General features: G+C 52.3%; 1 protein-coding gene across 3 annotated transcripts in view; it reads left to right on the forward strand.

Moving 5' to 3' along the window:
* Nucleotides 1-11937, forward strand: part of WTIP (Wilms tumor 1 interacting protein) — a 30475-nt gene extending 18538 nt beyond the window's left edge. For 2 of the 3 annotated variants that reach the window (XM_010848956.1, XM_010848957.1), the window contains 4 exons: nucleotides 1-63; nucleotides 231-361; nucleotides 1881-1949; nucleotides 5302-11937. In XM_010848956.1, coding sequence (XP_010847258.1) covers nucleotides 1-63; nucleotides 231-361; nucleotides 1881-1949; nucleotides 5302-5536 — 498 coding nt within the window. In that variant the 3' untranslated portion in view covers nucleotides 5537-11937. Of the gene's footprint in view, nucleotides 64-230; nucleotides 362-1142; nucleotides 1195-1880; nucleotides 1950-5301 lie in introns of all 3 variants that reach the window. The other variant, XM_010848958.1, reaches the window with a different exon arrangement.
* The last annotated feature ends 2162 nt before the right edge of the window (nucleotides 11938-14099 follow it).

Below are 14099 nucleotides of genomic sequence, written 5' to 3' on the forward strand. Positions count from 1 at the left end.
TACTCCGGGTTCCAGCAAACGGCTGACAAGTGTAGCGTGTGTGGACACCTCATCATGGAGATGGTGAGAACCTCCCCCAGGCTCCTGGAGCCCCTCTGACATGCGTGGAGTCTGAGGACTCCACCCTTTCACCTGTTGGAGACCTGCCAGGGGCTCAGAGCCAGCGTGTCTTCTGGGGGCTGTGCTGAGCCTTCCACCTGCACTGACCCTTCAGTGCCTCCTGCCCCCAGATTCTGCAGGCCCTTGGGAAGTCCTACCACCCAGGCTGCTTCCGATGCTCGGTATGCAACGAGTGCCTGGATGGGGTGCCCTTCACTGTGGATGTGGAGAACAACATCTACTGTGTCAGAGATTATCACACGTGAGTAGCTGGCACTGTGGAGCAGTGTGACTCCCATGGTTCCTCTGCCCGCCCTGGGAGCATTTTTCCAGCCTGCCTGTCTGTGTTCTCCATTCTTGGCCTGTTCACTTCCTGCCTCCACTGTGTGCTCAGTGGTTGAGGTGAGGCACGGATCTCTGCCTGGAGCCATCTGTCTCGGTTCTCTCCTCCCCTTGCCTTTGCCTACAGCCCCTTCCTCCTAGGGGTGGGAACTCTCAGATGCCCCACCTTGTGTCTGTCTGCTCCAATGACCAGGCCAGGACTTTTCTGCCTGGAATGGGAACCTGGGGTCTCTGCAGAGTCTTTTTCCTGCTTGTCTGGTACCCATGTGACTAGGCAATCCATTCTTCCTTGCTGTGGCTCCAGGCTCCGCTCTCAGACCTCTGGTCCCGTGCTGTTGCCTTGTATGGGGGTGGTGCTAGGCATTGGTTCCTGGTACTTGGTGTGGAGCCAGGCTTTGCAGGGTCTCAGCTAGGAGAGACCCAAACGTGGACATTAGGGGGCAAATACTTAGGAAGCATGAGGAAGAGGCCAGGGGAGAAGCCATCTGGAGGAGGTGATGGGGTGGAGGTGAATTGGGGAGCCACAGAAAAGGCCAGTGCTGAGAAAGCATGGCAGAGAATGCTCCTACCTCACTCTGTCCACACAAGGAGAGGGGGCCTGTTGTTTGGCCACATCATGGGCTACTATGGGTGGACCTGTCCTCGTTCCCTTGACCTCCAGTCATTCAGCTGGTCACTTCTGGTTTCCTTTATTTCTCCAGGGTTTTTGCACCAAAATGTGCCTCCTGTGCCCGTCCTATCCTCCCTGCACAGGTAGGAACCACTCACCTGGAGATGATCAGGTGCCTGGCCCTGCTGGTCCTGCCTGGATGGGCGCCAGGTCTTGGGCTGCGGTGGGAGGGACAAGCAGGTGCTCCTGCCCCATTGCCCTCTGGGCAGAAGATGTGTACAGGACGGGGACCACCCAGGGCACACAGGGTACATGTGTTCCTGCATGAGTTAGAGGGACATGGTGGCCCCTGCTTCTCAGCTGCCCCCCCCGCCCCCTCAACTCCATTGCCCATCCATGTCAGGACTGTCCCCCAAGTTCGTGAGCTCACAGCTGAGATGGTGGGTGGAGCAGATGAAGAGAAGGGTGCAGTCTGTGCAGGAAACAGCCTTCGGGGGTGCAGCTCTCGGCACTGGGTTTTCCTCACACGCTGGCTCTGTCCCAGCCTACTGTGTCTGGGGAAGCGGGACTGGTCTTTGCTGACTCCAAAGAACTGATGCCCATGTGGTGGCTCTCATCAGCAAGCGTGCATGCTGTCAGCTGCAGGTGTGGGAGGAGGCCTCCAGCACACGCACATCCATCTGTGTGCACCAACCGATGCCTGTTCCGGCCCCATGGAAGCACCTGTGTCAGTGCTCACACGGGTGTGAATGCACAGCCCCCATGACAGGAGCACGTGTAGGTATGTGCCCACCACACAGTTCGCTTCATACCCTGTTTCTTCTTCCAGGGCTGTGAGACAACCATCCGTGTGGTGTCCATGGACAGAGATTACCACGTGGAGTGCTACCACTGTGAGGTGAGCCTGGGCCCCCCAGAGGGCTGGTGGCTGGGGCAGCCCCCCTCCTACATAGACCTCATCCTCCCTAGGTGTTCTGCGGGCCTACCTCTTTTTAATATTTCTTTGGCTGCACTGGGTCTTAGTTGCAGCAATGTCTAGTTCCCTGAACAGGGATCAGGTCCCCTGCATTGGGATCACAGAGTCTTAGCCACTGGACCGCCAGGGAAATCCCCTACTTCCTCTTTTATGGTTCTACCCCATGATGCCTGCTGCTGCTAAGTCGCTTCAGTTGTGTCCGACTCTGTGCGACCCCATAGACGGCAGCCCACCAAGCTCCCCCGTCCCTGGGATTGTCCAGGCAAGAATGCTGGAGTGGGTTGCCATTTCCTCCTCCAATGCATGAAAGTGAAAAGTGAAAGTGAAGTCGCTCAGTCATGTCCAGCGACCCCATATGCCTGTCCTCCCCTTAGTGAGCTCTCTCCCTCCGCACCGCTCTCCCCCCGACCCCTACCCCGTCCCCCCGTCCAGGATATAGTCTCTCTCAGCCCATTTCTCAGTCAATCAATCAAATTATTTCCTCAGGATGTACAGTGTCAGGGTGTTGTGGATGTAGAGAATAAAGACAGTCTGGAATGGCACCCCACTCCAGTACTCTTGCCTGGAGACTCCCATGGACAGCGGAGCCTGGTAGGCTGCAGTCCATGGCTTCGCTCAGAGTCGGACACAGACTTAGCAGCAGCAGCAGCAGCAGTACCCTCCAGAGAGACAAGTACTCAGGCAGTATTTAACAGGGTCATCACTGCTATCACGGGGAGTTTTCAGAGCACCTAGGATGCCTTGGAAAATCAAGGAAGACTTTCTTGGGGAGGTGACACTCAAGCTGAGATTTGAAAGACAAATCAGAGCTAGCCAAGGAGGCAAGGAGAAGGGCATTTCCAGGGAATGGAAGCAGAACTGCTAAGGTGTGAAGGTGTGTTGTTTTGTGTCACTGGAGAAGTTGGCAGGATGATGAAAGGTCACTTGACCTGAGGAGCCTGCAGTTATCCTGAGGACAGTAGAGAAGGATCGAAAAGGGATGACATGATGGCATTGGGATTTAGAAAGGGCACTTACCTTGCCATGCAGAGAATGAATGGAGAAGGAGGGGGAAGGGGCTGGGGTTCCCTGAGGACACTGGTGGAGTGAAGGTTGTGACCCTGGGTTCTGGGAAGTAGATGGAGTGTTGGTTAGATAGTACAAGAGACTGGATTTGGTCAGTGACTGGATGTGGGAATTTGGGGGTTGGAAGGTGAGAGTGAGGACCCCAGGAGAATGAGTGAAGGTGAGAAGAGGAAGGCATAAGATGTTCTCGCTTTTGGTAGCTAGAGACATCTGCATGGAGATATCCAGGAAGCAGGTGGATGTGCTGGAGTGTGAAGACTCTGGTACAGGGGTAGGAGTTGGGAGTCATTGGCATATATAGCTCTTTCCTCTCTGATACTCTGTCCTGTGGTTTCTAGTTGCATTTACCTCCCCAAATTCTCAATTAAAGGAGGCCAATAGGCTCTCTTTGAGTACGCTGGAAAATCTTTCCAAGTAGTGTAGTAACTTGGGGCAGTTGTGGGGCTACTTTATTAGTTTCCCTTCCATCACTGGCCTGCCTTGTTTGGTGTTCTGAGTCTGAGAATCATTGTTTCATATTTTTTTGCCCAGCCTTTTTCATTGTTAAAGGCAGAATGGGAATTCCGGTCCTTGCTACTGTCAGGGCCGGAAGCAAGAGTCCCATCAGTCCCATCATGGTCAGGTACATGGCTACTGAAGCCAGGGGAATAAGTGGTCTTCCAGGGAGAACTGTACAGGAAGGAGTTGGGGCTCAGGATAGCCCCAGGAGCTCCTAACATTCCAGGGATGCATACAGCCACACAGGAGGCCTAGAGTGAGTGACCTGATCTGACCAGAGAGGTAGGAGGAAAACCAAGAGTTGGGTTTCAGAGTCCCAGGGAAGAGCAGGTGTGTCCGTGAGAAATCTTCTGTAGGAATCTAGGGTCCATTTGGAACCAGGTTGTGTTGGTGGGGCCAAGTGGCCCAAAGGAAATAGGAATCCTGATGGGAGGATCAAGGAAGGTGGACTGGGGGCAGGCACGGCCTGCAGAGGGCCCCCGATCCTCTAGCAACAGTAGGATGGCATCCTGCTCTTCTGTCTGGGGACTTGCCAGGTCCCCTTGGGATCGCTAAGGACAGTCCTTAGGGGAAGCTTGATACTGAGAGTCCAGGAGCAGGTTAAGCTGTGGGCAGATCACAGCCAATGCCTCACGGTTGGGAGATGTGGTGCTGCTGTCCCTCTGGGGAGACCCCTGGATGGGAACTGGGGTCTCCAGGCCCCCCTCTCGTCCTGTCTCTCTGGTGTGTGGTGGTTAGTAGCAGGCCCCGTCAGGGGGCTGTGGCCAGGCAGGCCATGGAGGACATCTGGGATCTGAGCTGTTTGGGACATGAGGCTCCATGGCAGCAGTCCAGCTTTGTAATCTGTTAGGGGTGGGCCAGGTATTAGTCTCAGGGCCTTTGGGTAACAAGTGTCAAACCTGCCAGGCTGGAGTTCAGCCCTGAGTGCAGTGAGTGTGACCAAAGGGGCTTCCTTGGGGTAGGGGACAAAAGGAAGGAAAAAGTTGTTCACCTGGTGCCTCACTGTAGCTCACAGCACAGTGAAATTAGCCCATAATATATCCTGCAGTGGTAAAATGGTAACATAAGGGACATAAAACAAAACTCCTTGTTTACTTGATGTTTTCAGTTCTGTTCCATTATCTCTTAAGGCCACTCAAGTCAGCCATTTGACCTTCCCTGTTTCCCAAGGTCACCAATGACCCCCATGTGGGGATCCAGGAGATGATTCTCAGCTGTCACTGCCCTAAGCTTGGAGTAACTGTCCTAGACTCTCCTCTCCTAGTCGCCTTCTTCACTGTGCCCTTAGAACAGGGCTGTTTTTGGTTTGCCTCTTCTATTTTCCCCTGAAATCTGGGCTCTGGTTCTCTTCTTTCCTGTCTTAAAGTTGGAGCTTCCACAGCTCAGCTGTTCTCTTTCCTAGTTATCTGCACTCCCTGTGAGAAACTCCCGTGGCTTTGTAAGAACTGTCACATTTTTATGCTGATGCCCGCATTTACTGTCCAGCCCTGACTCCCAGACTCTAGGCTACTGTCCAACTACCTCCCTCCTGACTCGCTCCTTTGGATGTGTAGAAGTTCTCCAAGTCGGGGTGTCCTAACACTGGGCTCCTGACCGCCTCTCTCCCAAAAGAGTAAAGGCCAAAGTCCTCTGGAGGGTGGGCAGGGTCCTACAGATCGCAGATGCACCTCTCTTTTGCTTACCCTGGAGCCGGGGCTGTGTTCTTCCCTAGGACTGCGGGCTGCAGCTCAGCGGGGAGGATGGACGCCGCTGCTACCCCCTGGAAGGCCACCTGCTGTGTCGCCGATGCCACCTGCGGCGCCTCCGGCCTGGGCCACTTCCCTCACCTGCTGTGCATGTCACGGAGCTCTGAGCCGGGGCTGAGAGCCCGACCCTGGGGTCGTGTTTGTGCTTGCACGAGCCTGCGGTTTTGCGTGCGTGCCCGTGCGTGCGTAGTTTTGCGTTGAAGCGCGCATGTTTTTCTGCGCAGGCGCGTGTTTTCTGCGTTCGCGCGTGTTTTTTTGCGTAGGCGCATTTTTGCGTGTGCGCTGGCGACACGCGACCCAGGTCAGTGCCAGAGCTTTGTGTCAGGGTGGGCGCGGCGGCGGGCTCCCACCCTACCCCGATCCCCACCAGCCACCGAGCTGCTGTCCGAGGGGCCGGCCCCGCGGCGAAGCTATTAATATTTATTCACCGTCTGTGCCTCCTCAAGCCGCTTTTTTTTCTTCCGGGCCCTGCCTGCTTCCCGCCCTTCCCCCCACCAGCGGCTTTCCCTTTCGGGACCCCCTGTGCCCGGTAGCCTCGTGGCGGGGGAGGCTCCCAGACCGGCTCTGGGTCGCGTAGCTGAAGATTGCCATTACCGCGTGCAGGGGTGCCGGATACACGGCCGCCGTCCTCCGACTGGCCTTGGGGCAGGAGTCAGGTTCCCTGAAGCGAAGGGGTCTGGGATCCCCTTCTAGAGCGCCCCGGGGCTGGGTGTGGCTTGGCAGGCGGGGGTTTGGGGAAGGGCACGTGTATTTGTCTCTTATGCGCCTTGCCTGCTGGTTGGGTGGGAAGGGTTCGTTGTTTGGGTGGGGTCACTGGAGGGGGTGAGGAATGACCCCCCTCAGGGAATGGGGCCTGCGAAGGACCCCTGCCTTTGGCCACTGCGGGTTTTGGTCACCCGGATTCCGATGGGTGTTTTCAGCCGTCATCTCGCCCTGGGCTCCTTCCCAAACCCTCCCCATCCTCAGCCTCGCGAAAAGAGTGCCTTCTCACTCAGAATTCCAGTCACAGGTCTCGGTCAAGAGAGACCGCGAGGGGGCGCCCTGCCCACTTGTTGCAGGAAAGCACTGTGTATTAGGCTCCACGACAAAAAGCATATGAGTTGACTTAAATTAAGTTTTTCTTTTGAGAATATTTTCATTTTCTTTAAAAGAATATAGTTTTCTTTTAAAACCTTGGTCCACGGTTGTTATTTCTTAGGAGAATCACAAGCTCAAAAATGTCAATTTGTGTAGCATACAGCTAGTGTTCAAGTGGTAAAAGCATTGTAGTTTGACTATGTTTTTGTATAAATTCCTCTGAAATCTCAGGCTTTTGACTAGCGTGGGGTTTTGTTTGTGTCAGTGTCTTGAAAGCGGTGACCTAATGAAATGTGGTATGTGGAAATGTAGATTTTTCTTTTTCCCTCTGAAAGACACATCAGCATTGGGAAGCCTGGACTTCTTATTCATTCCTAGTGTTGGATTTGCACTGGTAGGTGGCCCGGGCAGGCCCCTGCGGCTGAGAGACCCCCCTAATCAGGATAACCATCACAGTGATTTTCATGGAATACTTTAAGTCCACTTGTTCCTATGAGAACTGAACCACCTCCTCTTGACTACTGTTCTTATCCATGTGTGAGATGTGGGATCTCTCTTGTAGGATGATTCATCTGGGGGAGCCCTGCTGTAGGAAGTGAAGGTTGTCAGGAGTGCCCATGGGGATAGGTAGGAGGGGAAGTGGCAGCCATCAGCGTCCAGCTAGTGTGAAAACTGGAGCCGGGAGGCCCCCTAGTGGGCGGAGGGCGCAAGTACATGGTGAGTTACACAGAGGTTGTCCTGAGATGGGGAAAGCGTGTGTCTTCCTGAGGAAGGGGCTTCAGAAGGATCAAAGTGGCTTCTTGGAGGAGCTGATCCCAGTGGGGCAGGTGAGAGTAAATTCCTGGGACGGGTGGCTGTTTCTGGCTTTTTCTTCCTTCTGAGCTGGGCTGCTTTGCTTTGTAGCCCATTATTGCAAAGCTTTTTTGTGACTGCTTCCAGTGTCAAAGCTGCTTTGCCCTGGGTTTCTCCTTATTGCAAATGCAGCTTGTATCTTCTCTCTTCCTTTGTGTCTGCTGTGGAGGTGACCCCCACCATTGCTTTCCTCATCTGCTCTATCCTGGTTACTATGCTCCCCCACACAGATGAACCAAGTCATCACAGCATGGAGCCCTCTTCGAGTTCATGTGCCAGACTTTATCAAAAGTCAGAGCCAAGGGAATGCATCTCTGGCTGCTTTTTCTCTTTGGGCTCCAAATACAGAAGCCCTGTATTGGCTTTTCCCATCGCTGGTGACTGCCACCATCCCTCTAGCCCCAGAGCCTTTGCACATGCAGGTCACTCTGCCTGGACCCACTCCCTGCCCATAACTTTAATTCCTGATCAGAACCTTCCAATCTCAGCTACACAAATAAGCCAGCCTCCCAGGTATTAACATTTCACCAAACACCCAGAATTTAGGGCCCTGGTCTGTAAGCTGTTTTTAGGGAGAAACGTCTTCTAGTTCATTGTGAGGAGTTATGCTGACGTGATGGCTGTGGAACTGAGGAAGCAGTGTGAGAGTCAGACTCTGAGGCAGGTAGATCACCCATGATCGTATAAGGCAGGGTGCCAAACCAGGCTGCCTTAGAATGTCGCTTTTGTTAACTGCTGAACTTTCATGTACTGAGAGAATAAGAATTCTCTTGATGGTACATCTCCTTGCTAGAGGGTGGAGACACTCTCCAGGCCAGGGTCTGTCTGAGTTGTTTATTCTTGTCTTCACAGTTCCTGGCCTGTGGTTACTGCAGCTTGAGCCAGACCCTGTCCTGACCTTTAGAGTCTCAATTTAGGACCTTTCTCCCTCACTGATTTGCACCAAGTACAACCTGAGTTGCCAGATGAAGGAGTCACAGGTGGAATAAAAGCACAAAAACAGGTTTCCACAAATACTATACATGCTGCACATCAAGTGTGTGTCCTAGGAAGTACACACACAGGTGTGCCTTTGTGGCTGGAGACTCTTGGGTGCTAGGTCCACTGCTGTGTGTGTGTGTGAGAGAGAGGTAGGGAGGTTGGTTGAGGTGAGTGAGAAGGGGAGGAAGGGAGAGGAGAGAAAGACATGGAGACTGGGAGGGAGATAAGAGAGGGGGCGTGAGATTGTGAGAGACACTCAGAGAACTAGATACTGTGAGGGATAGAGATGTTGAGAATACATTGTGAAAGAGATTGAATGTTTGGGAGTGACAGCGAGATGGTGAGAGAGGAACATTGTGAGAGTTCGAGAGGGAGGTTCACTGTTTTGAGAGGATGAGAGAATGGTGGAGAGAAAGATTAAGAAAGACATTGAGAAATGGAGTGAGCCAGAGGGGGAGAGAGATTGATTTAACCGAGGTGAACAGAACCTAGGTTCTTTTTCCCACAAGGCAGGGCTCCCCCCAGGGCCTGGTGATTTGGAAATATTTGGCTGACTTGGCCCACAAATAGATTCACCTTCTCTAAGTGACAAAGGCTGTGGTGTGTGTGTACATGATGTTGGGCTAGGCTGGTCTCTTGGAGGTGGGTCTTGACTATGGGGTGCCTACATGGCAGAATAGGAGGAAATGATGCTCACTCCTCCTGGTCAGTGCTCCCTGCCTCTCTTTGGCCAGGAAACAAACATGAGATCTTGCTGAACTGTAGATAAACTTTTGAGTGCCTCCTGTAGGCTTGTTCTGGAGGGGACTAGAAGGGAATAATAGGCAGTTGGGGTAATTATTTGTGGGACCTGGGAGGGTCTGGCATAGGAATACACAGTGGCAGAGGTCTGGAGTGCAAGGTGGGAGGAGGAGTGACTTGGAGTCAGTGGGCAGATCCTGGCGGTGATGCACAGTTGAGTGGGGTGATGAGTGGGGCTGTGCTCAACCACCTTCTACTGCCTCAACTCCATCCCTAAGGCTGGTCTTCTATAGCTGATGCCCCCTGGGAGGAGGGTAAAAAGGTGAGAGTAGACTCAGCCTTGGGGGGCTTCAGGAGGGCCTTGGGTTGGGATTGAGGACAGGTCTTGGGGTAGGGGCAGCAACCACATTGTTGACCTTCCAGCCAGCAGCTCTGGTGGACCTGCCCCTGTGTGGTGTGTGGACTTCAGGCCTGCATGTGCCTGAAGTGGGTGTGTGGGTACCTGGCTGGGAGAGGGGTGTGCATGCTCTCGGGACTGAGTGACTTCTGGGAGCAGGCCTGGGTTGGGGGTTCTGAAATGGAAGTGTGCACATGACCTGGGGTGCACAGGAGGAGGCTCTTCCTCAGGTATCCCAGGAGTAATTCTGTGTGGCACTGTGTCCTGGAGTAGCAGACTGGTCTGAGGCTACAAGTGTGTATGAGGCCCCTAGTTCCTGGAGACCGAGCCCATGAAGTGTCTGGGAGCTTGGAGAACGGGGGGAACATAGCTGGAGTGGCAGATGCTTCCCCCTACCGTCTTCCTGCTCTGGCCCTGAGGACGCAGCTGGGCTTCCTTCTCTAACCCTGGGGGAGTGTGTCACAGGTGGGCCCTTTGCTGTCCTGCAATGAGGGTCACCACGGAGGGCAGAGCAGGCCTGGGTGTCTCCCCAGGGACACCAGGGCCCTCAGGTCTCCCTGGGCCACAGAGACTATGGCCCTGAAACATCTTGCACTTAGATGGGAAGCACTCAGCACTGGTGTTGGTGTGCCTGTCACATACACATTTGTCCGTCACTATTTGCTCACCTGTTGTTCCCAACATTCCACGCTAGTGCACACCCTCCTTCACCTGTGCTGTGCAGGTGTACCTGCTCATGTCTCACACACACCTGTGCTGCCCACTGGTTACATGACGGTCCCACAAACTCTACCTTATCTTCCTGAAGTTACCTGCCACACACTTGTCACTGGCACCTGTGTGACCCAGCTGACTCACTCCTCTGTGACAGTGTCTGGGCCATCAGTGCTCCATCCACGGTTGGCCTTGTGGACACCAATGGTGGGGCTCAAACCCAGGAAGAGGCATTTCACTGGCCCGATGTTTACCCACCCTCCTTCAACCCGATTGATTTGGGAACTTCCTCTTCCGTCTGAGTGATAGTACTAGAGGATTTCCAGGCCTCTTCAGCTGGGCTCTGCCTGGCCTGTGGTCTGGTATGGCCACGTTCCTGAGCTGTGTGGGTCTCAGCCAGAGGCTACTATCCTTGCAGACATGTGGGGCCTTTTGAGGCTTAACCTGTTCCAAGCCACCCCTCCTTGTCTCCCTGCCCAGCTGGGCTCAGCTCTCTCCTTTCACATATGCGCATTCTGGTCCCCTGCCACACCTGCGTCACCTCTGACCCTGGAAATGGGGAAATCACTGACCCTGGTGAGAAGGGCTCCCTCCAGCGTGGGAACAAGCTTTCATGGAGATGAAGGGAGTCTTGTTGACAAACTGGGGGCAGTCTTCAAAGAGGCAGAGGGTTGTGTCCATGATGGAGGAGATCAAACTCACGAGGCTTGTACCATGCAGACTGGGACCCTGTCTCTGGCGGGGTTAGGAGCCTCTCATGTGGGTGAGGAAAGTCCTAAGGGAAGAACATGGAGCCCTGGGTGGGGGTCGGGGTATCTCACTGCAACATGTCAGCGGGAAGATTGCATTTAGCTCATGTGAACTGATCCACCCTCCCTTCGTCTCCTTTCTTCTTCCCTTCTTTTTAAAAAAATATTTAAAGACTTTATTATACTTCATTTGATTGGAGAAAAAATACCTTGTTGGCTTTGGGACTGAGCAGCTGGGTATATGTTTTCCATTTTCCTAAAGCTTAGGACAGGCTTGTGTGGGAGTGTAAAGAGAAAATTCTGTTTTACTCTTTAGAGATATCTGCTGTGTGGAGCAAGCTGGTGGAGTTTGGAGCCCAGGGAAGATGAAGTCAGGGCAGGAGATACACATTTTGTAACTATGCGTTTATAGAGATGTTTAAAGTTGTGGATGAGATCATGTAGAAGGAGGCTGAGATCAGAAAGGAGAGGAGGCCCAAATCTGAGGTCTGGGCTCATTTTTCCCTCAGCAAAGGGGATAGAGCAGGGGGTGCTAGTGATGTGGTGGGCATGGAGAAGGGGTGGTTGAAGGTGGCATCAGAGAAGCCGTGGGGGAAAAGGGCAGAGAGAGGAGGTCAGGAGGCTGCTGAAGGTGTTCAGACCTTGAACAACGCTGTTTCAGAGCTGCAGTGGGGGAGACATAGATCTGAGCTCCTAGAGATGAAGAAAGGGAAGGAAAAGGAGGCAGCGAGCTCCCCTAGGTATATGGGGCGGAGGTGCAGCAGCGGGAGGAGTTGGGTCAGGGTGGGTTCTTGTAGGATGCTGAGGCCTGTTTGAGGCTCCCTGCCCACATCTCTTAAGAGCACGTACACTCCATGTGGGCATTCCCAGGGTTGTCTTCCCCACCGGACCCTGGTCCACATGGGAGTGGGGTCTGTGACTGCAGTGGTCACAGCTGTGTCCACTAGGAGCCCAGCATCCAGCTCCTAACGTGCTGGTGAATGTTGGTTAAGGGCCAATACTTGTAAAGCACTCAGGATGCTAACAGGTGAGTAATAAATACTCAGTAAAAGTGCATAGCATATTAAAAAGCAGAGACATTTGCCAATAAAGGTCCATCTAGTCAAGGCTATGGTTTTTCCATTGGTCATGTATGGATGTGAGAGTTGGACTGTGAAGAAAGCTGAGTGCCGAAGAATTGATGCTTTTGAACTGTAGTGTTGGAGGAGACTCTTGAGAGTCCCTTGGACTGCAAGGAGATCCAACCAGTCTGTCCTAAAGGAGATCAGTCCTGGGTGTTTATTGGAAGGACTGATGCTGAAGCTGAAACTCCAATACTTTGGCCACCTCATGTGAAGAGCTGACTCATTGGAAAAGACCCTGATGGTGGGAGGGATTGAGGGCAGGAGGAGAAGGGGACAACAGAGGATGAGATGGCTGGATGGCATCACCAACTCGATGGACTTGAGTTTGGGTGGACTCTGGGAGTTGGTGATGGACAGGGAGGCCTGGCGTACTGCAATTCATCACAAAGAGTCGGACACAACTGAGCAACCGAACTGAACTGAACTGAAAAGTGCATAACTGTTGTCTGGAGACCAGGAAGTAGCTGAAGACTGAGTGGTTCTGGAGGTCTTGCTCCAGATCCTGAGGGATAGAACAGTTAGAGATGCCCAGTGGCACCATGCAGGCCAGCTTTGTGTGCCAGCACTGTAGCCAGCCCCTGAAACTGGGCTGTTTCACCATCCAGGAATCTATTGCTCCATCACTACCCCCAGCCAGGTCAAACCAAGAGAGAAGTAGGAAGGGACTAACTCAAGAGTGGAGCCATTTATCAACCCCCATCAGGATGTGTTTCACACATTCATCTCCCAGCCTGGTTGATGTCTGTGGAAAGTGCCAACAGCATCACTCTGATTGGGAAGTGTCTGACACAGCCCCAGGGAGAACATTAGCTAAAAAGTAAAATCACTGGAGGCTTTCTGACTTCCTGTCGGGGCAAACAGTTGTGGATCATCAGTGGGTGAGCGAGGCACAGACTCTGTTTTAGGCCAGCTGGACACTCAGCTCAATCTCCCTGAAGACAAGTGATAGAGCTGCAAACGCTGTTTGGAGATCTCAGAGCGAATGAATGAAGATGCTGGTGAACAACTTCACATGGAGCTAAAGGAACTGGCCTTGGGGGAGGAAAGGCTGATTAGAAGCTGAAAGAAAAGAACTTCAAGATAGTGGCAGGATATCTTGAGTGTGTTCAGGATGAAGCTGAGACTAGACCAGGGGAAGCCCAGTATCAGAGGGAACACACTGAACTTAAACAATGACAGCTGGAAGGCGATGATGAGCTGAAGGGTGTAGAAAACCAGATGCCTTATATTCCTGGGGAATGAAACAAGCTGAATGCTGCTGGGAGCTGGATGGTGTTGCTACCAGTGCCCTGGCCAATAGGATGGGTTTGAAGTTTTAGAGGTTTTGGCATGTTCCCTGTGGAGTCTGAAGTCTCAGACAAATGTAAGGAGCTGCTGGTACACTGGTCTGGGGTCTGTGTTTTATCTGGAACAGCAGGTTTCCTGGGCTGTGTGCAGCAGTTCGCAGAAGAGGCTGAGAAAGAGGACTTCCTTACAGGCTGGATGTGAGAGGGCAAGATGGAAGACAGAGGAGGCGGTGGTGGCTCCAATTCTGTCAAACCCAGTTCAGCTCTGAGGAACAGTGGGCGGAAACTCTCAAGTTCATACTGTTGAATGTTAAGTAGGGCCTTGCTTGGGTATCCTCACAGTTTCATAATAAATGAACTCATTTTTTTCCTCATGAAGATACTTGCCTTAAAGATGTAAGTTTTTTGTTTTGTTTGCAAAAAATGTTCTAAATTCAGGTCATATCAAACAGCACATGTTTACAGTACAAAAAAAAAAAAATACAGGAAAAGCCACTCTTGTTTTAAAATATCCTTTGATAGTTTGTATAATTACAACAGGCCATTTATTGTGACCAGCCCATGTCATAATTTTGACTCGTAACCCCATGCCTTCCTTTTCAAACTGTTATCTTCAAAGTGTCCAGTTTAAGTTTGCTTATTTTTTTTTTAAGCCTCAGTTGAATGAGATTGGTGTGTTTTCACTGAATTTTATCTCTCTCAACTTCCTGTACTCAAAATACGAAATAGAAATTTTTATCTCCACTGAGATAATGAAATGTGTAAGCTACACAGTTGGGTAATGTGAGAAAATGACAACATATAAGCTTTGTCTGGTCACCATATGATGTGATTGAAAGTTTG

Source organism: Bison bison, unplaced genomic scaffold, assembly GCF_000754665.1.
Source record: "Bison bison bison isolate TAMUID 2011002044 unplaced genomic scaffold, Bison_UMD1.0 scf7180017864280, whole genome shotgun sequence".
Classification (NCBI taxonomy): domain Eukaryota; kingdom Metazoa; phylum Chordata; class Mammalia; order Artiodactyla; family Bovidae; genus Bison; species Bison bison.